Raw genomic sequence first — 25,476 nt, 5'->3', positions numbered from 1 at the left:
ATGCTAATTTCTGTAACCACACTGTTCAATATGGTAGTCAGTCGCCATGTGAGGGGTGCTTGAGAACTTAAAATGTGGCTAGTGCAACTGAGGGACTAAAATTTTAATTTAAGATAGCCATACATGGCTAGTGACTAATATATTGGACAGCACAATATCAATGTTCTCCCCACCACAAGTGTACCGCCTTCCAGTCCCTGACACAAACGACCAACCAACTCCTGTTGACTAATGAATGAAATATAAAAATATGAAAGCCATATAAAGATGTTAGTAACATCACCAATTACTAGGTAGTATCACAACTCATCTCTTTTATTAGTAACTTTTAATTTCTTCATACAAAAACTCTGTTATCTTCATGTTTAAAAGCTACCTTTTTTAGTTTGTATTTTTCTACCAGTAGAAACTACCTTTTATGGTTTTTTTCCTACTATCAGTCAAATATTTAATAAATACCACCATCAGTTGCTCATTAAACATATTAGTTGACTAGTGTATAGTGATAGCAAGCAGATCAGTAGTTGCCTAGGGGAGTGGTAGGAGGGATTACAAAGTGGCACACAGAAACTTGTGGGTAATGGATGTGTTCTCTATCTTGATTGTTATGAAGATTTGATTTGTGTATACGTTTGTCAGAAGTTTACAAACTTTACATTTCAATATCTGAAATTTTGTATGTCAATTATACCTCAGTAAAGCTGTTTTTTAAAAAAATCTGATTGAATACTTGCTGCTCCCAGAAATAGAGTCTACCAATAAAGGTTGATAAAAGGGACAGCCTTTACTCAAATGCCGGAATTATTTCTACCCTTGTTAAATCTACTGGGTTTTCCAGAAGTAAATTATTTTCCCTGACTTGCTTATGTCATTTGACAATAAAAAAAGTAAACACTTATGCAGTGCTTATCGTGTACCAGGCACTGTTCTGAGCGGTTTATATCTATTCATTTGATCCTCATGACAACAAACTGAGGTATATTGTACCTCCATTTTACAATTAAGGAACTAGAGGTTAAATAACTTGATCCAGTTTAGTGGAGAGTTAGAGAGAACAGACTGGAAAGGCAGGTTGGGACAGGTGAAAAAGGGACTTAATATCATATCAGGAGAGTAAACTTCATTTAGTGGTTAATACAAACCTTTGACAGTTTTTGAGCAGGAGTACAACACAGCCAGAGCTTATTTTAGGGAAATTCATATGGCAGTTCATAGCTGTATTCGCCAATGCCTAGAACACTACCTGGCATATAGTAGGCCCTCCATAAATATCTTGAATATTTATGGAACCATGTTGGGAGTTATTTACTGATGTAGATTTGTAGGGAAAGACAACCATTTGGATCCAATATTTTCAAGTTGACAAATATGCCCATAACTTTATTCTTGACCTTCTAACTTTCTCTCACTACACTCATTATTACTGTTCCAATTATCATTCCCCTCTATAATGACTCCCATAAGAAACAAAAATACACCTTCCTGTATTTTCTCTTCATGGTTTGAGTTCTTCCCTCCATAGCTACACAAAAGAAAGTTCTGTAATCAAGCCCTCTTTCACATGACAGTGCGTCAAACCTTGTGTACAGTCATCATGTACAATTTCTCTTTTCCAGGTTAAATATTCTCAGCCCATTCAATTATGTGATGTATCCATCACCATCCTAGTCACTCCTCTGGAATTGGCCAATGTCACTTAAATACCTGACATCAGTACTGAACAGTGAGTCCAGAAATATCCTAATTAGTCCATTTATCTGGCTTGAAAAGCTTTGGAATTATTCTCAACCAGTCATCCACTGCACCAGGGGTCCCCAAACCCCAGGCCACGGACCGGTACTGGTCTGTGCCTGTTAGGAACTGGGCCAAATGGCAGGAGGTGAGTGGCAAGCAAGCAAGCAAAGCTTCATCTGTATTTACAGCTGCTCCCCATCACTCGCATTACCACCTGAGCTCCGCCTTCTGTCAGATCAGCGGTAGCATTAGATTTTTATAGGACCGCGAACCCTACTGTGAACTGCGCATGTGAGGGATCTAAGTTGCGTGCTCCTTATGAGAATCTAATGCCTGATGATCTGAGGTGGAACTGAGGTGGTGATGCTAGCGCTGGGGAGCAGCTGCAAATACAGATTATCATTAGCAGAGAGGTTTGACTGCACAGAGACCATAATAAATCAATTGCTTGCAGACTCATATCAAAACCCTATCAGTGAGTGGCAAGTGACAATTAAGCTGCAGCTGGTGGCAGGCTTTATAGTGGCAAGTGAGTTGATGTACTTCAATTGTACAGCTGCATCTGCTGGCAGACTTTAAGTCAGAATTGGACACATTTTAGTCCACGCATGGCCTGCCCATTATTTTATTTACCACTTCCATCTGCGCCTCTTTCCCACACTGTACACTTGTCTCAGTCATGTTTTGGTAAGCCCACAAGCTAACCCTAGCCAAAATGAGTAAAAAACAAATGTCGCTGGAGAGCTTCTTTGAAAAGGGGGAAAGACCCAATGATGGGACAGCAGAAGACTCTAAGACGCCAACAAAAAGAAAGCTGCATTTAAAAGAAAATACCAAGAGTCCTACTTAAATTATGGGTTCATTGCAACAGGTGATTCACATTCTCCAAGCCCGCTTTGTATAATATGCGGCCACTGGCTATCCAGCGAAGCCATGAAACCTTCAAAACTGCTTCGCCAAATGGAGACCAAGCACCCTGCATTAAAAGACAAGCCTCTGGGGTTTTTCAAGAGAGAAAAATGTGAACACGAAGAACAGAAGCAATTATTGAAGGCCACCGCTTCAGCAAATGTTTCTGCACTGAGAGCATCATTCTTAGTGGCTAACTGCATTGCTAAAGCTAAGAAGTCTTTTACTATCGGTGAAGAGTTGATCCTGCCTGCTGCTAAGGACATTTGTCGTGAACTTTTAGGAGATGCTGCAGTTCGAAAGGTGGCACGTGTTCCTCTTTTGGCTAGCACCATAACTAGACAAATTGATGAAATAGCAGAGGATATTGAGGCACAGTTGTTAGGGTTAATGAGTCACCGTGGTACACAATCCAGGTTGACAGGTCTACTGATGTTGACAACAAGGCAACAATGCTTGTTTTTGTGCAATATATTTTTCAGGAGGATGTGCATCAGGATATGTTATGTGCACTTTTGTTGCTAACCAACACCACAGCTGCAGAACTATTCAAGTCTTTTAATGATTACATATCAGGAAAACTGAATTGGTCATTTTGTGTTGGTATCTGCACGGATGGAGCAGCTGCCATGACTGGACGGCTTTCTGGTTTCACTACCTGGGTCAAAGAGTTCGCTTCTGAATGTGAGTCTACGTACTGTGTCATCCATAGAAGAATGCTGGCTAGCTGAAAAATATCACCTGGACTTAACAACGTTTTGCAGGATGTGATTAAAGTCATCAACCACATTAAAGTACATGCCCTTAACTCACGTCTGTTCATGCAGCTCTGTGAGGAGATGGACTCAGAGCATACATGTCTTCTCTGATACACAGAAGTGAGATGGCTTTCTAAAGATAGATCACTGGCCAGAATTTTTGAGTTATGAGAGCCGCTCCAGAGATTTTTAGAAAAACAGTCACCACTGGCAGCACATTTCAGTGACACAGAATGCGTTGCAAAACTTGCTTACTTGTGTGACATATTCAACCTGCTCAATGAACTCAATCTGTCACTTCAGGGGAGAGCGACAACTGTTTTCAAGTCAGCAGATAAAGTGGCTGCATTCAAAGCCAAACTGGAATTAAGGGGGTGATGAGTGAACATTGGGATTTTTGACATTTAAATATTAGCAGAGATTTTGAAAGAGACTGAGCCAGGGCCTTCTTTCTCCCAGCTGGTGCATGATCACCTGTCTCAGCTTTCAAAAGAGTTTGTGCATTACTTCCCAACCACAAAAGATCCCCGAACTGGGAAGGAATGGATCCGCGACCCACTTGTGAATAAGCCAGGTGAATCGACTTCATGCTAGAAGAGGATCAACTGCTTGAGATTGCAAATGACAGTGCCCCTAAAAGTATGTTTGAGACAACTTAAAATCTCCATACATTCTGGATTAAAGTCAAGGCAGAATATCCTGAGATTGCCACAAAAGCACTGAAAAGCCTGCTTCCATTTCCAGCATCCTACCTTTGTGAAGCAGGGTTTTCTGCAGTGACAGCGACCAAAACGAGATTACGGAGTAGGTTGGACATAAGCAACACACTTCGGGTGTCACTGTCTCCCATTGCCCCCAGATGGGACCATCTAGTTGCAGGAAAACAACTCAGGGCTCCCACTGATTCTGCACTATGGTGAGTTGTATAATTATTTCATTATATATTACAATGTAATAATAATAGAAATAAAGTGCACAATAAATGTAATGCTCTTTAATCACCCCGAAACTGTCCCCCACCCCCCACCCCGGTCTGTGGAAAAATTGTCTTCCACGAAACAGGTCCCTGGTGCCAAAAAGGTTGGGGACCACTGCTCTACACAATGCTACCTTAAAATGTATCTACATCTCCCACCTCCATTCCTTCCTGGTTCAGGCTGTCATCACCCTAGGCCTGCATCCTGTGTCTGTTTTCCACTTACTTGCCTCCTGCTGCCAGACTTGTACTCCTTACACCGTGATGCTATACATGGATCAGCAGACATTCATTGAGTATCTGTGACGAGCAGGCACTGTGCTCATGCTTCAGGGCATTGTTTGTGAGTGGGGCAAAGCCCTTCCCTTAAACTATGGGGGAGAAGAGCACATTCTAGCATAGGCATCTCCAGCTTTATGGAGATGGCATTTGACTAAACTGTTAAGAATGGGTGGATTTCAAAGCAGAGTTCAATTGCATTCCAAAACCACCACAAGCTAGGAGGAGAGGCATGGATTAGATTCTTCCTCATATCCTTCCAAAAGAACCAACCCTGCTGACACTTGAGCTCAGACTTCTAGACTCCAGAACTGTGAGAAAATAAACTTCTGTTGCTTAAGTCACTCAGTTTGTAGTACTTTGTTACAGCAGCCTTAGGAAACTAATACAAGCCCCAAACTAGAAACAACCCAAATGTCCATCAGCTGTATTTATTCAGTAAAACAGGTAATCAAGTATGGTATATTCACACAATGGAATACTATACAGCAACAAAAATGAACTAACTACAACCACACTCAACAATATGAATAAACCTTACATATGTAAAGTTAAGCAAGAGAATCAGACTCAAAAAGAGTACATATAGTATGATTCCATGTATATAAAGTCAAAACTATAAATTAGCCAAAACTAATTTATGGTGTCAAGATTATGGTTACTCTTTCTGTGGGAGTAGAGACAAGAAGTGGGCCAAAGGGTTTTCTGGGGTTCTGGAAATATTCCATTTCTTAATATGTGTGCTTATGCATGGGTTTGTTTAGCTTATAAAAAAGCAAGGGGAAGGTCTGAGGGATCTAAGTGTACACTGATTTAGGGAACCCCTGAGCAGAGAAGAGGGGCTGAAGCTCTGGATGAGTGGCAGGATGCGTGGTACTAAGTGACCTTGAAAGGAAGATTAGAACTGGTAAAGAATGGTCCTGAGAGCCATCATCCAGAGTCTGATAGGCAGCCCTGAAGAGGGGATGGTCACATTCCCAAAAGCGTTTCCGGAAACCAACACTAAAAGCACACCTCAGTGGAACAAGACATTGCACAGAGAGCTCAGCCAGTAAGCTCTTGTAGAGACAATTGGCAAGCAGGCCAGGAGTACCCCCAACCCTGGCAGTGCGACCCTGGATGGGTCATTAATTTGTGGGTGCCTCCTTGGCAGACCTGTGGCGAGGAGTAAGATAATAGGTATCAAGTCTGGCCTCATTGTAAGAAGTCACAACTTACTGCCGGGACTGTTCGGGCGGGTGGCCCCCAAGGCCACGCAGCGCCGGGCACCCGCGCGAGGACCCCCTTCGGCGACCCAGCGGCCGCCTGTGAGCCGCAGGAACACCATATAGAGCATCCGGACCCCGCCACTGGATGCTGAGGCGGTGCACGTGGGTCAGCGCCTTTTCCTTTGATTGGGCTGGAAGAGGCCCGGGGAGGGGACGTGGACAAAGGAGAAGGCAGGGATTGGTTAAGCCTGGGAAGAAGGCGGGGCCTTGACAAGGGTGGGAGGCGGGACCGGAGTCTCCCTAGGCGCCGCCTTTTAGCTCCGCCCCCTTACTGGGATTCTGGCTTGGGCAGGCGAGCCTGAACCTTTAGTGGAGCCTTCTTACGTCTCCTAGTCCTCCCAGCAACCGGTGACGCGGCCCTCATGAGGCAGACCACTGGCCAACCCGGGAGAGCGGGGCTGGAGCGTGACCCCCCCAATCCCGAGGCGCCTCCCAGCTCCCCCCACTCTGCGGCCCCGCGCTCCGCCAGCTCCTTCTCTCCCTTCCCCGTCCCAGTCCCGCAGTGCGGGAGGCTGGGGTCGGCGAGCCAGCTGAGTGGGAGCCGCGCGGTGTCCGAGGATCCAGTCGGCGACCGGTGAGGGGACCGAAGGGCTGGGAGGGAGGGTTAGCGCTGGGCAGTGGTCCCCAACTTGCGCCCGGCTTCTTCCCTCCGCTCCGAGCGGCTAGCGTTTGCAGCCGTCGGGAACGACGCCCAGGCAACGAGTGACGCGGCGGCGCCGCGGAGCAAGCGATTGGCCGGCGCACCCCCGCTGCTGCCTCGCGGCCTGCTCCTCCCAGGCCTTGCCCTCCGTCTGTCCTCGCCAGTCCTCCCCTGGTGACCTTCGTGGCTGGCGGCCCCACGACGCGGACATCGCCAGGCTGAGTCAGTTTAAAAGGGCAGCGGCAGCCTCTGGGCTCGGTCGATGTTAAACGCCCCCTACTCTCCACTACGTTTTTGGTGCCCTATCTTGCCCTTCGCGTGGGCTGGCGCCAAGTGTGAAGAGCTGGGGTGGGCCCGGGGTGGGAAGTTTCGTGCAAGGAGAATCTGACCAGTAACTCGTGAGGAAAACTGACTGCACCCGGGATTGGCTGCGCTGCGGGAGGGCCAGGGAAGGCGACCTGCTCAGGTGGGGCGTTCCTCATTCCTCGAATAGTTGTGCTCAGCTCCCGTTAAGTACTAGGCACCAAGTCTTAAAATGAGTAACCAATGTCACTACTTACTCTCGAAGCTGCCGGTGTGTGGGGAGGGTCTACGAAAGCCCCACACTGCTCTAATCCTGTTAAGTAGGGTTCTTTGGCCGGGGGGGGGGGTGTCGGGGGGAAAAGACTTAAAAAAGGTCTTGCAGAACGTTTAGGATGCTTAGGTGGTAACAGTCAGACCTCTTTTTCAGGGTTCCATAAAACTTACCAGGGGAGAGTAAATCCTAAAAACTCGGCAACTGCAGTTCTCAGACTTAACACCTTCCCTCTTTTCATAGGAAACATTATTACAGCTTCCTTTACTGAGTTTTCTCAGGCAGGAGTGTTAGACACCCCACGTCTCCTGTCCAAGGTCACACAGCTGGTAATGGAAGACCCAGAATTTGGACACTTGCCTCTCCGGTCTCCTACACAGGTTGCAGTTAAGGACTTAGTAAACCAAGTCAGAGTATTTGCAGTATATGCAGTGGATAGGGCTGTGGAGGATAAGATGACTAGAGAGAGGCCCTCTCCTCCAGGGACCTAACGTTTGAAAGAATTGTATTCCAGATTAATACATCATTTTAAAAAAGCATTAGATGCCTTATGTGTGCCCAACTTCTTGCTAGGCCTAGGAAGAGTGCAAAGTACCATATAGTCCCTTCCTCATCCCAGTTCTGGGCTCCTCTGGCTCTTCTGGGCTGTAGTCTTGCCCATGTGTCAAAGGAACATAGAGAATAAACTATCCTACTATGTTCTCTCCCTGTCAACATACATACATTCTCCACACTTCCCAGATTTCACAGGAAAATCTTTGTGAAAAAACCTTGCAAAAGAATCTGTTTGGATCATGATCGGGCTTGGGTACTTGGAACGGGGAGGGAGCTGTCATTCCTGTTTCCACCAACTCCTTAAACATGTCAGACTGGATCTGAAGCTGGAAGGGGCAATGTCTTTTAAAGTACTGGACCTTGTTTCTGTTATGGGAAAAAGGGAAGTGAGGAGTGGCCATTCTGGTGCTCTGGATTTCATACCCCATGCTCACCTAGAAAAGAGACCGAAACCTTTCCAGAGTAGATTGGGAATCACTGTTTTGGAGGAGTGAAGGTGCTCAGTAGGGCTTCTCTGAGGAGGGATTATTGGAGCAGAGCCCTGAATGAAGGAGGAGAAAGGGCTTTCAGGTAGAAAGAACTACAAGTGGAAAGGCCCCAAAGCAGGCTCCAGAGGGTCAGGGAAACTATTCCATCCATCTAGTTCCTCCCCCCTCCTCCTCCCAACAGTGAGAAGTGGGTTATTTGCTTCTAGATGGATGTAAATTTCAGCAGCCTCTAGGGGTGTCTCAGAGTCCTGGAGACTACATTGTCATTAGGGCTGGGCAACAGACTTTAGGACTGGGACCAGGGTGGGGGTTAAGTATATATAGAGAGGCCAGAAGAAGAATCTTCTCTCCCGAATGCAGCTACTGCTCCCCAAACCACTTCTTAGGCTGACTGTTTCCTTTCCTCTACCAGGACCGCAAAGGAATCCACTGCAGAGTACACAGAGTGAGCCCCGGTCCCATGGTGGTCCCTGGGGCTGCCTGGGGCTTCCTGCCGCACTGCTGCCAGCTGGCCAGGGCCAGGAAGGGTTGGGGACTATCGGGGAGAGCCAGAGACGGGCCTCCCAGCCTGCCGTCCCCTTCCTGTCCCTGGACCCACCTGCCGTCCTTGTGGCTCTGGATGAGCTTGCACCACAGGGGAACCTCAAGTCACATAGGGGTAACCAGTAGGACCCACCTCAAAGGACTACTGGGAGGATGAAAGGGGTACATACACAGAAACATATGAGAGCCATTCCATATTGGTGCTAGTAATAACTGGAGAGTAGCAGTGATAGGCTTTGCATGAGTTATAACCCCAAGTCCCAAACAGGTCTCCTAGATGGCAGTACAGATATTCACTTTCCTGAAGAGCAGATGGGCCCTCTGGAGGGTGTGGCCAGAGCCCCACATCTTGGGAGATGAGAAGAGTGGCTGTCATCTGGTTACTGAGGCTCTAAGGGTCAGGGCAGTTGGTGGCCTCTTCCCATGCAATCCCCTTCAGGGACTGTGAGGTGGGTCAGCCTCCCTTTGTACATTGTTCCAGGATTTGGAAAGGCCATTTGGCAAACACTATCTAATAGAACAAAAATGTGAGCCACATTTGTAATCATCACTTTTCTTAAAAACAGGTGAAATAAAATTTAAAAATATATTTCATTTAACCCAATATATATAAACTATTATTTCAACATATAGTCAACATTAAACATTATTAATGAGATATTTTGTATTCTTTTTTCATACTAAGTCTTTGAAGTTACGAGTGTATTTGACCTATAGCACATCTCACTTTGGACCAGCCACATTTCAAGTTTCAGTTGCCACATGTGGCTTGTGGCTACTGTAGCAGACAGCTCAGCTGAGACAGCCCTCAAACCCACTCCTGCAGCCCAGACCAGTTTTATCCAACTCTGGCTTCAAGATGGAGGAATTGTGAGATGATCACTTGCCTCTTCATCATGCCCCAGAAATGTTGGCCTGGCAGAAAAGATAACCAGGGAAGAAAATCTTTATACTGACTGAACAACACAACTCAGAAGAAAAAGAACTACACTCCTCTCACAGTAGATTGTTAGTAAATGTACTAAATCCTGATTAAGTCCAACACTCCTGTGAACAGTTAGATATGGCATGAAATGCCTGCAATATCTATTAAGAAACAAGTTTCGTGGTATACGAAACAGAAATTTATCTTTACTGTGAATATTAATTTTTGCCATTAGCTTATCTTCTTAGTAATTGTCTTTTATTAGTTACGTATAATAAGTTTGTAAGTATTAAATACTTGAAAGGTACTAAAATACTTTAAACTTTTTTTTCTTTTTTTTAAATTTATTTTTGGCTGTGTTGGGTCTTCGTTTCTCTGCGAGGGCTTTCTCCAGTTGTGGCAAGCGGGGGCCACTCTTCATCGCGGTGCGCGGGCCTCCCACTATCGTGGCCTCTCTTGCTGCGGAGCACAGGCTCCAGATGCGCAGGTTCAGTAGCTGTGGCTTACGGGCCCAGTTGCTCCGCGGCATGTGGGATCCTCCCAGACCAGGGCTCGAACCCGTGTCCCCTGCACTAGCAGGCAGACTCTCAACCACTGCGCCACCAGGGAAGCCCTAAAATACTTTAAAGTATTGAACAATTAGGACTTTTCATCAATTCACACATAATTACCCCCTTCCCTCTTTCGAAGCCTCCCTTGTACTTATTTTTTTCCAAAAATCAAAGAAATTTGGTGGTATAGCAACTTCAGAACTCAATCAGGAAAATGATGGTTAGGACAGTCTAGAAATCGTTCTTCTTTTGGCACAGTAATATTTTTTTTTTCTTTCAGATTTCCTCCCAAGCATAAACGCTTTCCTTCCAGGGCAAGCTCCAGCATGGGGTGAGGTACAGAAGAGAGACTTGAAGGATACACCCTGGCACTCAAGCACAAAACCTGCACCCTTGACCAGGGTCTCTTATTCCATGTCTGTGATGGGGCAAAATGGTATCTTTGTTTATATGTCATTTATGTGTGTGTGTTTTCATTTGTGCATTTGTCTTACCTTCCTTGGACATGTGCCCTTGAAGGCAGTAGCCTGGCAGAGGGTGTAATCCCAGAAACTTGGCCTGAGAGGTGCCAGGGTCTCCAGAGACACTCAGGTGAGGGGGAATACTCACTAGGACATAAGCATTGCTCTCTTTGGCATTTGGGATCAACCACTGACCCTTGAGAGAAGGTTTTATTCACACAAGGGCAAACATTCTTTTGAATTTGACCAGCTAGAATTAGCAGCCCAAGCAAGTGTCTGGGCTGAAAACTCTCTCTGGAAGAACCAAGAAACTCCCTCTAAAGTCTGCTCTCAGGTCTGCAGAGGGGCTCTTGCCCCTGCTTGCAGATTTTTTTTTTTTTTTTAACATCTTTATTGGAGTATAATTGCTTTACAATGGTGTGTTAGTTTCTGCTTTATAACAAAGTGAATCAGTTATACATATACATATGTTCCCATATCTCTTCCCTCTTGCATCTCCCTCCCTCCCACCCTCCCTCCCTCCCTGCTTGCAGATTTTGTTTAGAACTCATCCTCTTTGAATAAGATGTCTAGGATTTAAAATACTCCAGACCCCCGCCCCCCCAAAAAAAGTGTATGGGCTGGGGTAGGGTGGGGGGAGTGTCATAGATGAAACGAAATATCAAAATGTAAATAGATGCTGAAGGTGAGTGAGTGATTTGTGGTACTATTCTTGTTAATTTTTTATATTTGAAAATATCCATTTTAAAAATACCCTCTTCCAAGAAATGTTTCCTTCTTTCTCTTCTACCTGCGTCTGTCCCCTTTGCTCAGTTTAAATTCACATTGTCCCTCTTATTTTATCCTTCCTGCAGGGCACAGCACATCCTGCTCCAGAGGCACAGGGAGAGAACATGCTATATCCACCACTCCTTCCCAAGAAGGAGGGGAACAGAAGCTTCAGAGCCCACCCCTGCAGGTCTGTGGTTTTAAAGGCTTTTTTCAGTTGACTCCATTTGCATCCAAAAGATGAGGACCCCATCTATGGGGTGTTTTAACCACAGTTCTGGGTATTTGAGTTTCCATCTGCTAATAAGAAAATGACTGATGACTATTTTGTTTGCTTTCTCTCACTGATCTGTTGGGTGACATGGCCTATAACTTATAGTGACTATACCTGTCTCCTGTGTCCCACTAAACTGAACTGGGGACAGATCCATGGATCTTGAGGGGAACAGTCAGTGGTGAGGCCAGTCAGGTGAGGAGAGCAGCCCAATATGTGCTCTAAATAGAGGGCACAGGAGGTTCTGTGCACAAATGCTGACCCTGCTCACAGAGAGCCACCCGGACCAACTTGTCAGAAGGATTCAGGGATACCATTTGAGATAAAGAAAATAGCAGCGCAGATTCCACCCCCATAAAGGGGCTTCTTTGCTACTCCAGGTTCTCAGATCCCTGGAGCTGGGGCAATGAGGGAAGTCTGCAGAATGTTTGCAAACAACTTGAATGCCCTGAGCATTAGAAAGGATGTCCCTTCCTTCTCCCCAGCCTTCCCTAGAAATGTGAAAATCACTTCTTCGATAATGCCATCAACTTTTGATAATATTCTTTGTGAATTATTCATGCTTCCTTTTACCCCTTTCCTGGGTCCTGAGTTGCTTTCTCAAGGCTAGGCCAGGGAACTTTGAGACTGTGTACTGATGTGGTGTGATTGTGTATCAGGTGCTGTCCAAAGCCAAGGAGCAATACTTTGGGTTTTCTCAGATACCTTCCCTTGCCCAGGTCCCAGCCCTTCCTGAGCCTTTTGCCCAGGCTGCTGCTGGATAGGTTTATGCTTCACCGCTTCCAGCCCAGGCCTGGCTGGGTTCACACTGGTTACTCAGGAAACCCTGGGTCTTCAGAGGAAGGTGTTGATGTGGTTTAGGCCCAGGGGACTTCTCATTACCAATCCCTCCTTGGTCGTTTCCTAGTGCATCTCCAGGCCAAGGTCCCTGGTCTAAGGTCATAAAACAAGCTGGACACTCTTCCTTCCCTTCCGAGCAGTGTACTGGAGGAAAGCTCCCCTCTTGAATCCCTCCTGCCCTTCCTGGTGGCACAAGGACCCCTCCCCCCCCCATATTTCTAGGACTCCCATGGCTTTGCCTCCTCTTGGAGAATGGAACTCCAGAGATGGTCTAGCTGAGGAAGGTACAGAAAACAGGGAGCCTGTGCTTGCCCCTCCATTCCCCAAGGTGTAGCTGTCATAGATGTTGCCGGGGCTCACAGTGACCTTCTCCCTGCAGGGCTCACGGTACACGGTAAACCTAGCTGCAGCCCACCTCTGAAACAGCCACAGCACCTGCTGTGAGAGAAGGAACCCTGGAATCCGCGGACCAGTTTTCCAGGCCTCCCTCTCTTCCCTCTGCTACCGTTCCCTTTCTAGGCCTTAAGAAAACTGAGAATAACTCTCAGCTGGAGGAGGTGGACTCCAGAGTGTGAGTGGCACGCTGCACCCTGAGGGCGCCCGGCTGGCCCTCATCATGCTCGCTGCCTCAGAGGCAGCAGCCGGCAGGCCTTATGGGTGCAGTGAGTGTGGAAAGAGCTTCCGCTACAGTTCGGTGCTGCTGCGGCATGAGCGCACCCATGGTGGCGACAGCCGCTTCCGCTGTCTAGAGTGTGGCGAGCTCTGCGCACAGGCCGCAGACCTCCGTGCGCACCGACGCGCTCATGCGGGCCAGACACTCTACATCTGCAATGAGTGTGGCCAGAGCTTCCATCACAGCGGCCGCCTTGACCTACACCAGAGCGCGCACAGGCGGCGCAGCCGCTCCTGCCGCTGCCGAGCTTGCGGCCGCTGCTTCCCACACCTCCCGGCTCTGCTGCTGCACAGGCGCCACTGGCACCCTCCCGAGCGGCCCCGCCGCTGTCCGCTGTGCCCTCGTGCCTTCCGCCAGAGCGCACTGCGCTTCCACCAGGCACGGGCACACCCGTGGGGGACACCGGCCGTGCCCGCTGACACGCTCCATCGCTGCACTCAGTGCCCGCGGGCCTTCCGCAGCGGTGCGGGACTTAGGAGCCATTTGCGTGTCCACACGGCCAGGAGCCCTGGTGACTCCACACTTCGGCAGCCAGGCAGTTCGGACGCACACCAATGTGGTGTGTGTGGCAAGAGCTTTGGCAAGAGCTCCACACTAACGCGACACCTGCAGACGCACTCGGGTGAGAAACCTTTCAAATGCCCGGAGTGTGGCAAGGGCTTCTTGGAGAGCGCCACCCTGGTGCGCCATCAGCGCACGCACACGGGCGAGAAGCCCTACGCCTGCAGCGACTGCGGGCGCCGCTTCAGCGAGAGCTCGACGCTGCTGCGCCATCGGCGTAGCCACCAGGGAGAGCGGCCACACGCATGCGCCACTTGTGGCAAGGGCTTTGGGCAGCGCTCCGACCTTGTGGTGCACCAGCGCATCCACACAGGCGAGAGGCCCTTCCCTTGTACCGAGTGTGGCCGCTGCTTCAGCGACCGCTCGGACCTCACAAAGCACAGGCGCACACACACAGGCGAGAAGCCCTACCGCTGTGAGTTGTGCGGCAAGCACTTCACGTGTGTGTCCAACCTCAACGTGCACCGGCGCAACCATGCTGGCCACAAGCCCCACAAGTGCCCTGAGTGTGGCAAAGCCTTCAGTGTGGGCTCCAAGCTGGCACTACACCGCAAGACGCACCTGGGCGAGCGGCCGGCGGAATGTGCGGAGTGTGGCAAGTGTTTCAGCCACAGCCGCTCCCTGTCGCAGCACCAGCGGGCCCACACACGTGCTCGCGCCGCCGCAGCTACAGCTGCCGGTGCCACTCAGGCCAAGGCAGGCACTGCCCTCATCTTTGCTGGGCAAGCAGGACAGGAAAAGCAAGGGCTTTTTGTGTCTCAGTTGAGAAAGACTTGCTGAGCGTCTTCTCCGGAGTGGGCTAGATAAGCACTTTTATAGTGCCATAGGGACGGGTCGGACAACTCGCAGATGGAGTTCTGTGGAAGGGCAGCGTGGCATATTACCTTTCTCCATCTCTGTTGGTAGCACTTCACCTGGCCTCTCGCTGCACCCCTACACCTACTTCCCCTGTCAGCTCTTTGCCTGTTCTCAGTCCGTCCTCCCCCTCTGAGGTGTAGGTGCAGGGAGAACCTCTCAGACCCCACGCGTGGAAGAGCGCCCAGGTATTGGTGTGTCCCATCCCTGCTGCTGTGCTCTCAGGTGTTTCCTGTTTTCCCATCAGCATTCTGTCTTCTCTTGTCCCATCTCCTTTTTCCAGCCTGAGTCTCCTCTACCTCTTCTTTCCAGATACTTTTGGTGTCCTGCCTCTTCAGGTAATGACCACAGATGTGGCCAGAGTCACATCCCACAGGCCCTGTGGTTTTCTTGCCTCTTCCTTTCACTTGACTGTTAGTCTCTCTGCTGCTTTCTCCCTCAGCTTCTGAGAGATGGGAAATTTGCAGAGAGAGAGTGGCAAAGCTCACTTCACTGAAAGATATCTCCACACCAGAAGCACCCAGAGAAGTGCTTCACGCCATGTAAAGGTGGGCAGGAGCTCTCGGCATGGCTGCCCACCTGTCCCATGGGACAGGCCTGTTGGTGTACAGATTAAGGTGCCTCAGGACAGTGTTCTCCAGGTGGGGGACATCAGCCCTGGGACCTGAGTCAAGACCACATGGGTCCACAAAGCTGGGCACTGACAAGTGCAGTAAGAACGCTATACACAAATTAAGCTTGGAGCCATGAGGAAACTGAGCTCCACAGAGGCCACAGTGCAGGGCTGAAAATTCCCTGTAATTGGCCAGCGATTGTTTTGCTTGCAGGTGGTGAAATAAAGAATTATTTGAGTTCCAGATGCCAAGAGCTCCCTTTGTCAAACCTGAGGCTGCTGTATTTGCAGACTTCAGGAGTCACCCAAGAGACAGGCCCTTTCAAAATTCCAAGGTCTCTGGTCCCTTCCCAAGTTAGCTCAGCAATCTTGCATGTATAGCCCCCTCATTTTTGCACTGGAAGGGAAGACTCTTCAGAGGCCCCTATACATTTGGTTCTCTTGGTTAGTGGAGAGTACAAATGTGGCCCAGGGACACATACCTCTAATCCTACTCCAGCCCAACCCTCTGGAATTACCTAGCGCCTTGCTTGAATGCAAGAGTGGAGGGAGTGCCAAAGCAAATTGGGAAAGAAAGCTGGGTCTTAAGGGTGGGTGCAGATGGGGGCTTGCAGAGAGAAGAATAGGGCCTGCACTTAGGGTGCACTCAGGCACATTCCAGGAGAGACTGCTTCCAAAGGAATCAAGATTCCTGTACCTCAGGTGCCAAAACACTCGCTCTGCTCACACACGTCCATGTAAAATACTGGGTTTATTCTGTCCTTTAGGATGACTAAAGTAGCCTGGCTCCCCTAGAGCACAGTCTTGCCCCTGCCCTGCACTCCCCATCACCCTAGTCCCCAGGGACCAGTCATCTGGCCCTTCTTGCTCCTTTCCAGTCCCTGGCTCCCCAAATTCTGGGGAATGCTCACTGCTAAGGGAGCAGTGTGGGAGCCTGAAGAGCCAGAGAGGGCCTGGATCCCTCGTCGGTCCCCAGGGATGCAGGGGCAGAGATGCTGGAACAGGACTCCAGTGGACCAGCTAATTCTTGCGGGGCCAGGAGCAAGGCGGGGTGGCTTTTGCTGCGGTGAGCTGTGACACTGTCTGGCTTCTCGAAGCGCTTGCCGCAGAACTCACAGGGGAATCGCAAGGCAGCCACCGTCTCTGCATGCTTGCGCCGATGCCAATTCAGGGACGCCTTCTGGCGGCAGGTGAACCCGCAGATCTCACACCTGAGCCAGGGACAGCAGAGGGAAGAAAGGGGCCTCAGCCCATCTTGACTTCCCCAGGGGTTCCTCCTGGTCCCAACTGCCCAGATGTCCTGCCAGCACCTCCCCATTTCCCCCCACCCCGGGTTCTCTTCCCCACACTCACTGCAGGGGTTTCTCTCCAGTGTGGATGCGCCGGTGGATGACCAAGTTGCTGCTGGTGCGGAAAGACCGGGCGCAGAACTCACAAATGTAGTCTCGGGTATCTGTGGGCACATGGGGGACAGCCCAGCATCCATCCCCAAGCTGAGGCCCTTCCTTGGTCCACCCCCACTGTCCCCCAAAGGAGTACTGTCCCTATTCAGCCTGCATATCTCACTCCTCCCACCCCACCCCCAACAGTGCCGTGTGACCTGTCAGACGCCCTGTGGGTGTCAAGAGCCAATCCCCTCTCCTTTCTCCCTGAACCTGCCCCCCTGCCAGCTCTAACAGCACCTGCCCATCGCCCATCTCCAGCAGTTCTCACAGGCCTGCTGTGGTTTTTCTCCTACACCTCCTGCAGCAGAGGAGGTAGCCTTGCTTTTCATGGCATCCTGTAGACCTCTGTCCCACCGCTGCTCTGTATACCCTGCCATCAGACCACACACACACCCCTACAGCCTTCATCCCCATCACGCTCCTGCACTCCACACAGCTCTGGCTCTAGGCCCTCTCCTCAGCCACCACCACTGCTGTCAGTTCGTTTTCTACATGTCCAGCACTCCCCTCCCCTGTTCCCTGGCCTTCACTGACCTGGCCGCCCCCCACAACCCTTCTCAGCCACCATTCCCAGGTCATGCCCCATCACTGCACCACCTTGAAATCACAATTTCAGACATCCCAGTTCCAGCCAGGGCCCCCTACCTTGTCCTGTTACAGTTATCCAGGCTGTCAGTCCAGCAGCCCACTGCCTTCCCACTGTCCCCCTCCCCTCTCTTTGCCCAGTTCATTTCCAGGGCATCTTTTTTTTTTTTTTTTTAAGTATTTTAATTTATTTATTTATTATTTATGGCTGTGTTGGGTCTTCGTTTCTGTGCGAGGGCTTTCTCTAGTTGTGGCAAGTGGGGGCCACTCTTCATCGCGGTGCGCGGGCCTCTCACTATCGCGGCCTCTCTTGTTGCGGAGCACAGGCTCCAGACGCGCAGGCTCAGTAGTTGTGGCTCACGGGCCCAGTTGCTCCGCGGCATGTGGGATCTTCCCAGACCAGGGCCCGAACCCGTGTCCCCTGCATTGGCAGGCAGATTCTCAGCCACTGCACCACCAGGGAAGCCCCAGGGCATCTTTGTAGCCTTCCTTCACTCACACTACCAACTCACCTGTCCCTCTCTTCCTCAGCTGTGCCTGCTTGGTTAAAACCCAACTCAGGATAAATACAACCCTTGGCCTGCTCCAGGCCGGCACACGTGTGCCAAGGGGGGCAGAAACACAACCTACAACCCCCCACTCTCACCCCACTTTGAGCTTTACTTTCATACACAACTACAAGTGTCAAGCCTCACCCCCGCCGCACACACACAATGCCTCTGCAACTCCTTGGTCAGTTCACTCTCCCACTTTCTAGAGTTCAGAAGGGCATTTTCCACACGACCTCCTCTTTCTACCAACCTCACTCAGCAGTGACCTCGTTTTATAAGTCACCAAGAAGAGAGGAGCCAGGAGAGAATGCCCACATCCTCCCCCCACCTAATCCACCAGCCAACTTGCTTCTGTGCCCATATATGTGAATAGTCCCTGCTTCCCTGTGGCTGCCCTCCAACTGTGCTCAGATACACCCCTCCTCACCGACTTAAGGTTGCTCAGCCCACCCTGGCATCAGCAAGCCTTTCCTCTCTGTGGGATCATTCCCATCTCTGTGCTCAGGCTCACAGCCCTCCAACTTACACCTATTTCTCTGCTTGTCTTCACAGGAGAACTCCAAAGAGTTGTCCATACTTGCTGTCTACACTTCCTTAGCTGGTCTCTGCTCTGAACCCCCTCCATTCCGGCTGTCATCTCCCTTGTCACATGCCATTTTGTCGTCTGGTCAAGGATGGCTTCCCACCACCCTGTCTGGGGGCCTGTGTGCATCCTCATCTCACTCAGCTCTGCAGCACTGGCAGGTCTCACCCCTCCCTCCTCCCTGGAGCACTTTCTCCCCTTGGGTCCTCAGATACCACTCTCTTCACCTGCCCCACCGGCCCCTCTGTAGCTGCCCTTCCTACCTGCCCTGCTCAGACCTCTTCTCTCCCTGTAGGAACACTCCACCCATGGCTGTAAACACCACACATGTGCTCATGATGAACACTTCTTTCTTGCCCAACATCTCCCCTGAACACCAGATGCACATTTTCTGGGATACCTAAGTAGCATGTCCCAAATAAAATGTCATGTCCCTTTCCTGAGGCCTGCTTCTCCCTCATTTTCAGGAAATCACATCACCTTCTGCCCAGTTGCTCAGGCTGGAACCCTCCAAGTCACCCCTGACTCCACAGTCCTACCCATGGACAATCCGTTCTTCCCACAGTAGCCCTGGCTCCATCCTCACTCTCTTGTCAGTCTCCAGCCACTTCTCACCAACTCGACTGTCCAGGTCACTATCGCTGTGCACTGCACATTCCTGCTATCCCCTATTCTCCATATGGCAGCCACAGTGCTCCTTTTAAAATCAGTTCTGTCCCTCCCTCCACCGCACTGGTGCCCATCACATTTGGCCAGGAGCCAAGCCAACCCGATGGTGGTCTTGCAGGCCCCTACCACCTATCTGACCTCTCTTCCTTCCTTTCTAATCTCCTGGCCTCCTCTCCATTCCTGGAACATGCCCTCAGATGCCAGTTTAGGGTCCTCTCATGTGCTGCCTGTGGATGTGGCGAAGCCTCCATTCCTCCCTTCACTTAGGTCTTTGCTCAGAGCACCTTTCACAGCTCTTTGTAGCCCTTCACTAGAGTGGACATCTTAGGTGAGTACTGCCTGCTTTATTCACTGCTGTATCCCAGCACCTAGAACAGTTTCAAGCAGGCAGGATCTAAACACACAGAGAGTGCAGGATGAGCGTGTGAGTGAGAGTTATCCCAGAGCAGTGTGACAAGACCTGCAGATAGGAGGTGATGGGCCTCATGGGGGAGGTGAAGGGACTCACAAAGGGAGGGGAAGGGATCCACAGGGGGAGATGATGGGCTCCACGGGGGAGGTGAAGGGGCCCACAGGGGGAGGAGAAGGGACCCACGGGGGAAGGTAAAGTGACACACAAAGGGAGGTGAAGGGACTCACAGGGGGAGGTGACAGGACCCACAGTGGGGAGGTGAGGAGGCATTTCCACCACTCACCACTGTGCAGCTTCACATGCTCCTTCAGGTGTTTCTTAAAGTTGAAGGACTTCCCACAGGCCGGCTCTGGGCAGGAGAAGGACTTTTGGTGGATGTGCTGGTACTTCTTGTGGTGCTAGGGGAGGAAGCACATGGTCTCCTCAGGGCGACCACCAGAGCTGACCCAGCAGGCAGGCTCTTCTGCCCTCTCCCACAACAGTTCTCCTTGTCACCGCCAGCTCACATCATCCTGGCCAGTCCTCACCTATACACGAGCACCCCAATCCCAGCTCTTTCTGACCCCAAACTCTGCCCTCACCCTATCCTGCCCTCAACTTCCATTATCTCACCTCCTTGTCACAAGCTCACCTTGCAATGCCCAGGTCCCTCAAAAAAGTGCACTTCTGGTGACACTCTTGGTTCCCTAACTATGGATTTGCCACCTGCCAGGGATGGGAACATATTTTTTTGGTGGGTATGATTATTCTCCTTGATATCAATATCAATGTACAACAATATCACTCAGATGGCCTACTTTTTATTAATAGCTCACCATGGGATTATATCGTTTTCTCCTAAATCTGCTTTGGAAACACACACACACACACACACACACACACACACACTCTTTCTCAACCTGGAACACTTTTAAGGATAGTGTGTTCTTCAACCTTAACTCCCCAAGTATTTCTGGGAAATATTTCTCTTTTTATCTGGTCTAGTTTCACATCCTGGCTCACTAAGTTGCATGCGCTTTCCCTTTCTCCATGATCCCATTTTCCCATAATTAAACTGCTGCTGGGGGCTACTTCAGTCTCCTCCATTAATAGACGCAAGTATGTTTGACCAGCCCTGCTGAATGTTCTTCTCAGAAGCCCAGAGCTTCACCACCACTTGGGGACCTTCCCCCTCTCCCAAATCCCATCCACCCAGACTTCACCATCCCTCAGGTCTGGGTCCTCCCCCCAGCCTCAGAACCCTGTGAGAGCTCTGGCTGAGTGTGGGGCTGGGACTCTTCTCTCTCTGTGCCTCAAACCTCTCCTGCAGTGAGGCTGGGGACAGGTCTGTCTCCTAATCCTCCTGGAGTAAGGACCACCCACATGAGCCAGCAGGGAGAGGCAGCCCGATGGAGTGAGGAACCCAGCACCATGACACACTAGCTGAGAAGCCTTGGGCAATGCTTAACCTTTCTGTTTTCCTTGGTTTCCAAAGCAGGAGTAGTACCAGCACCCACTTCATAGGAATGCTGAGAAGATCAAAAGACTTGACACATATCAAGTGCTTAGAATAGTCACTAGCACCCCAAAAGCCTGAGGAATGCCACCATCATCTCCATGTGGTCATCAGAGGGCCTGTGTAACAAGCAGTAGTGAGCAGCAGCTGTGCACCTGAGGCTTGGTTTTCTGCCTTATCTGCTAGTCATCTGGATTAGTGATTATTAACTGTAGGCAAGCTCTGCACGTCCATCCCAACTCTTCTCTCCCTGGCTCTGAATTCCCCCCACACCCTAGGCTTCTTTGCCTCAGCTTCTCCTTCAGCTCTTCTCCTCCACCCAAGAGGCTACGCAGAACCCAACCTGTACCCCTCACATCCTCACATTCAAATACTGCCGGTTTGAGAAGATCCTCCCGCAGCCAGGGAAGTCACAGGGCAGCAGCTCTCTTTTGGCAGCTTTCCTGGGGGAGGAGAATAGGAAACATGAGGACTTGTGCAGGCTCTCCTCCACCTCCCTCCGCTCCCTTCCCTACCCAGAGCCACTTCCCCGAGTCCTACCTAATTCTCTTGGGGCCAATCTGAGCAGTGTCCTCATCCCATGCCGAGGCCAGAGCAGACTGAGCCTGACTCCCAGGGCTACGGGCAGCAAAGAGGGAGCAGAGGGCCTCGAGGGAGGGCCATGTCCCAGGATGCCCCTGCCCTCTGTCTCAGCCATCAGGTTACCTGGCCAGGGGCTCAGTCTGCTGGTCTGCTTGAGGGGTCCCACTGAGCTCTGGCTGTATCCTGACTTCTACAGGCAGAGGAGCTCCAGAACCCAATGAGGATGCTGATGAGGATGGCGAAGCAAGAGGAGTTGGGACAGCTGCAGGGGCCGGGGGTATCTCCCCATCCTTAAGTGCATGGGTGACAGGGGAAGGGGGTGGTCTGGGGGCATCTGGCTCACTGCTGAAAGGAGAATGAAGAGGAGGAGGGCATTATCTCCCTGGATTCTCAGCCAGCCCCAGCCCAACCCCAACCCCTAAATTGCAAAGATCCCAAACTCAGAACAACCCTACCCCTACCACAGGCTCCCTGTTCATACCTACTTTCAGCTTTCATTTTCCCCCAGAGCCTAACTTCCTTTCCACCCAATCCAAAGCCTCTAGTTCTTTCTGCCTTCCCCAAAGCCTACCCTGCCCTCTCCACCAACAAGCCCCTCCCTCAAGTCTGCAAAGCTCTGGGTGCCCCAGCCAGTCACCCCCTCCCTCCTCCTGCTCTGCTCAGCATCCTCCCTCAGCCCCAACTTGCTCATCTGGGGAGGAGCTGTAGGTCCATGGGCTGGCATCACTGAGCATCTCCTCTTCATCCTCATCTTCCTCTTCCCCGTCTTCTTCTCCTAGGGATGGGAAGGCCTCCGGCGGGGGTTCCACCCCTCTGCAGGTCCAAGGAAGGCAAGCATGAGGTCCTGCTCCCTCACTCCCATTGTCCACCCAGGTCTATCCTGTCCCCCCCAACCCCAAACTCACCTGGGCAACCTGGCCTCCTCAGTCCTCTCATCATGCTTAGATTCCAAACCTGTTGGCATAGGTAGGGTCAAAGGGGAAGGAACTCTGTATTGGAGGGATGAGGACAGGTGGAGTTCTAAGGTCTGAAGTGGTAGGAAGACTCTTAGGAAGGAGGAAGAGGGGGCAGAGGCTACTGGAGTGGGAGGGGTTGTTTTATTTTAGAGATGGTACATTCACATGGTTCAAAGAAAAGTTTTATTTTTGAACCATGTGAAAAGTACACTGTGAAAAGTCTCCTTTCCAATACTATACCCCAGCCACCTCGTTCCTCCTACAGGTAACCTGGTTTCCTACATGCCCTTCCAGAAATATCTTATACATTCATAAGTACATACAAATATTTTCCTTTCTCCTCTTATTTTTCCACCAACGGTAATATACCATACATCCAATTCTGTATTTTGCTTTTCACACCTAAAAATATATTTGAGGATATATTTCCTTGTCACCATAGAGTTTTTCCATGGAGAAAGGATCATTTTTAAAGAATGGGGTTCTGAGCTACAGGGACAAGAACACTTTTCCCTCTTTTTTCTCCATAACTCTTCTTTCCCCCAGCCTACCTGCGGGCTCCGGCCCACTCCTGGCTTCTGGGCACCAGCTTCTCTGGCCAGTACTTGCAAGGGGGACCGGATTGGGCTCCTCTGGAGATGTGGGGCCTGAAGAGGGGCCCCAGGAGAAGGTGTGGCCGGCTGAGCACTCCCACACAAGCCCCCCATCTCGGCCCCCAGGTCCCCGCAGCCCAGGCACCAGGCTGCACTCTCGACTGTGAGCATGAGACAGGAGCACCAGATACTGCAGACCCTTGGGGGCCACAGGCTCCGGACCTAGAGCAGTGAAAGCAACAGTCAGGGTGAGCTGGGAGGTCCTCTCCTCTCATCCTGCAGAGCCACACTCAGACAGCCCTGTACCCCCACCCCCTGGGCAACCCTGGTCCCTAATCCAGTTTACCATTCTTCAGAGCCCAAACCCCAGGGTTCTGAGATATTGTTCCCTTCTCGACAGGCTGCCTCCTTGGGCTCCCCAACTCCCCCACCTCTTCCCAAACTCACTCAAGGCTCCCTCTAATCCAATCCCGTTAGGGAGGGTGTTTCTGGGTCACACCACTCCCTGTTGCCCCTCTTCCTCTCTCTGGCTCCTAATCCTCTACCCCTAGCCATTCCCTACCCACCTGCACAAAGCACGCAGCCTGAAGAAGTGTACCTGCCAGGGGGACAAGAGGCAGGTCAGGTGGGGGCCCATGTGGCCAACTGCCCTCAGCTCTGGGCATTCACACACTTAGGGGGTCCCCTATTCTCTGGACCAAGAGGTGGGGGGAGACCCTGGGAGGCCACAAATCACACTGGCTTTACTGCTGAAGTGACAAATCTGCCAGTGGGAAGGAGCAGCAGGCCAGCACTTGATGTGGGGGAAAGGGGGCGGGTAGGGTGCTGGGTGTTGCAGCCTGGGTGCCCTCCGCCAGAACCCTTGACCCGGCCCCTAACCGGTCCAACAGGAACTTGGCCAGCTGCGAGTGCAGGGAGAAGCCCAGCTGCTCCTTGAGGAGGCACCACTGTTCCATGTGGCCGCCCAGGCGGATGCGGCACTTGCTGCGGCGCGCATCCAGCTGCCGCCGCTTCTCTCGCCGCCTGCGGGACGCGTCCGCAGGGGAGGCAGCCATGAGTACCAGGGCCTGCGGGGTCGGGGAGACACGCGTGTGGGCTGGCCTGATCCGGGGCCAGGGGCCCCGGCTCCACCCTCCGCTGGGGCCTCAGTTTCCTCAACGGTGAATTGGGGCAGAACTAAACCACTGCAATAGCATTCGCTGCCACTGGGTCCAAACCACCTCTGCTTCCATTACAGGGCGTGTAAATTAGCGCTATGGGGTGGGTATCTTGGGGGTGGGAGGTAGGGGGACTGCATCAAAGTCAGAATGGCCTGATCCTGGGCCCACTAACGTGAAGAACTGGAGCTATGGGTAAGGAAATTTCGACTAGGAAGGGGCAGAGGGTAAGGTAACAGTTTCATCTTCAAAAGGGCATGGGTCTTTACTGGTTGATGAGGGAAGGAGAGGTCGTGTGCATTGGGAGAGCTCCTCATAGTTCGGTCGTTGTGGGTGGAGCCGGGACAGGGGGGCGGGGAACGGGGGTCTGGAAGGCGCCCCCCACTCAGTTTCGGGCCGCGCCACTGAACACTCACACTGCGTCGGATGGGCCAATTCCTAAGGCAGCTCCCAGGCCGCCCAGAGCTCCCGCCGCGGCCCACCCCCACCCTGGCCTTACCTGAGCGCCCCCACCCGCCCTCATCCCGACTGCGCCTGCGCCTCCCCAGCGTCGCGCGCAGGCCCGGAGAGCGGCGGGAGGACAGGGGCCCACCTCGCGCGCGCCGCCTCCGTTTCTCTTTTAAGAGGAACCCGTCCCCCTTCGCGTCGGTGGCTCCAGCCTGGAACTGGGGCCCGGGCTTGCCTGGGAGGGGAGAGTCGGAGGCTGACCGCGCGCGCCTGCGCACTAGCCGCCCAGCGCAACGCCTGCTGGGAGCCTTGGTTCCCACACAAAGTGTTCAGGTTCGTTGCTGAGCCCTGCGGCGGCTGTGGACGGGTCGCTTCCGCGGCGACCGCCTGTGCTTGGTGACCAAAGGCTTGGGGAAATGGAATAAGTAGGACCAAGCCCTCCTCCCGTGCACCGACCCCAGCCCCTTCAATCTGCCCAGGGACGTGGCTTCTGCAGTTGTTCCTACTTTGTACTTCACCTTCGATTTCCCTCTCCCAATTGCCACCAAGAAGCAAACACGTGCTGCAGAATCAGACACCTTTAAAACCAATTAGAGCTCTCTCCAGACCCTCAAGGCAACCACCACCTATGGCCCATTCCCTCTGTTCCCCGTCAAAAGTCATCCGAAAAGTTGCCTAGATTTGCTGCGGACTATTCCGCACTTCATTCCCTTTTCAGTTGACTAGCATGGAGCTTTTCTCTCCACCGAGCCACTG

General features: G+C 51.4%; 2 protein-coding genes across 9 annotated transcripts; one reads left to right on the top strand and one right to left on the bottom strand.

Annotated features, from left to right (window-relative positions):
* Positions 1-6,223: 6,223 nt before the first annotated feature.
* Positions 6,224-14,778, top strand: ZNF672 (zinc finger protein 672). Of its 4 annotated transcripts, none has more exons than XM_061188568.1 (4): positions 6,224-6,498; positions 10,514-10,636; positions 11,516-11,619; positions 12,923-14,778. In XM_061188568.1, exon 4 carries the CDS (start codon positions 13,160-13,162, stop codon positions 14,555-14,557), a length of 1,398 nt encoding a protein of 465 aa, XP_061044551.1. In that variant the 5' UTR covers positions 6,224-6,498; positions 10,514-10,636; positions 11,516-11,619; positions 12,923-13,159; the 3' UTR covers positions 14,558-14,778. The 4 variants fall into 4 exon arrangements, with proteins under 4 accessions (XP_061044551.1, XP_061044550.1, XP_061044549.1 ...); XM_061188567.1 differs by having other exon boundaries at positions 10,481-10,636; positions 13,063-14,778; XM_061188566.1 differs by having other exon boundaries at positions 10,481-10,636.
* Positions 14,779-15,977: 1,199 nt separating this feature from the next.
* Positions 15,978-24,952, bottom strand: ZNF692 (zinc finger protein 692). 5 transcript variants are annotated; one of them, XM_061188560.1, is made up of 12 exons: positions 24,866-24,952; positions 23,996-24,183; positions 23,683-23,714; positions 23,075-23,338; positions 22,473-22,521; positions 22,255-22,380; positions 21,691-21,912; positions 21,526-21,603; positions 21,350-21,428; positions 19,774-19,888; positions 16,599-16,698; positions 15,978-16,456 (listed from the first exon to the last, which is right to left on the bottom strand). In XM_061188560.1, the coding sequence occupies exons 2-12, from the start codon at positions 24,169-24,171 to the stop codon at positions 16,159-16,161; spliced, it is 1,539 nt and encodes a 512-aa protein (XP_061044543.1). In that variant the 5' UTR covers positions 24,172-24,183; positions 24,866-24,952; the 3' UTR covers positions 15,978-16,158. The 5 variants fall into 5 exon arrangements, with proteins under 5 accessions (XP_061044543.1, XP_061044544.1, XP_061044545.1 ...); XM_061188561.1 differs by lacking the exon at positions 24,866-24,952 and adding an exon at positions 24,690-24,753; XM_061188563.1 differs by having other exon boundaries at positions 16,328-16,456; positions 16,599-16,649.
* Between the last annotated feature and the right edge of the window lie 524 nt (positions 24,953-25,476).

This window comes from Eubalaena glacialis, chromosome 4 (assembly GCF_028564815.1).
Source record: "Eubalaena glacialis isolate mEubGla1 chromosome 4, mEubGla1.1.hap2.+ XY, whole genome shotgun sequence".
NCBI lineage: Eukaryota > Metazoa > Chordata > Mammalia > Artiodactyla > Balaenidae > Eubalaena > Eubalaena glacialis.
This window is presented reverse-complemented; position numbering and strand designations above follow the sequence as displayed.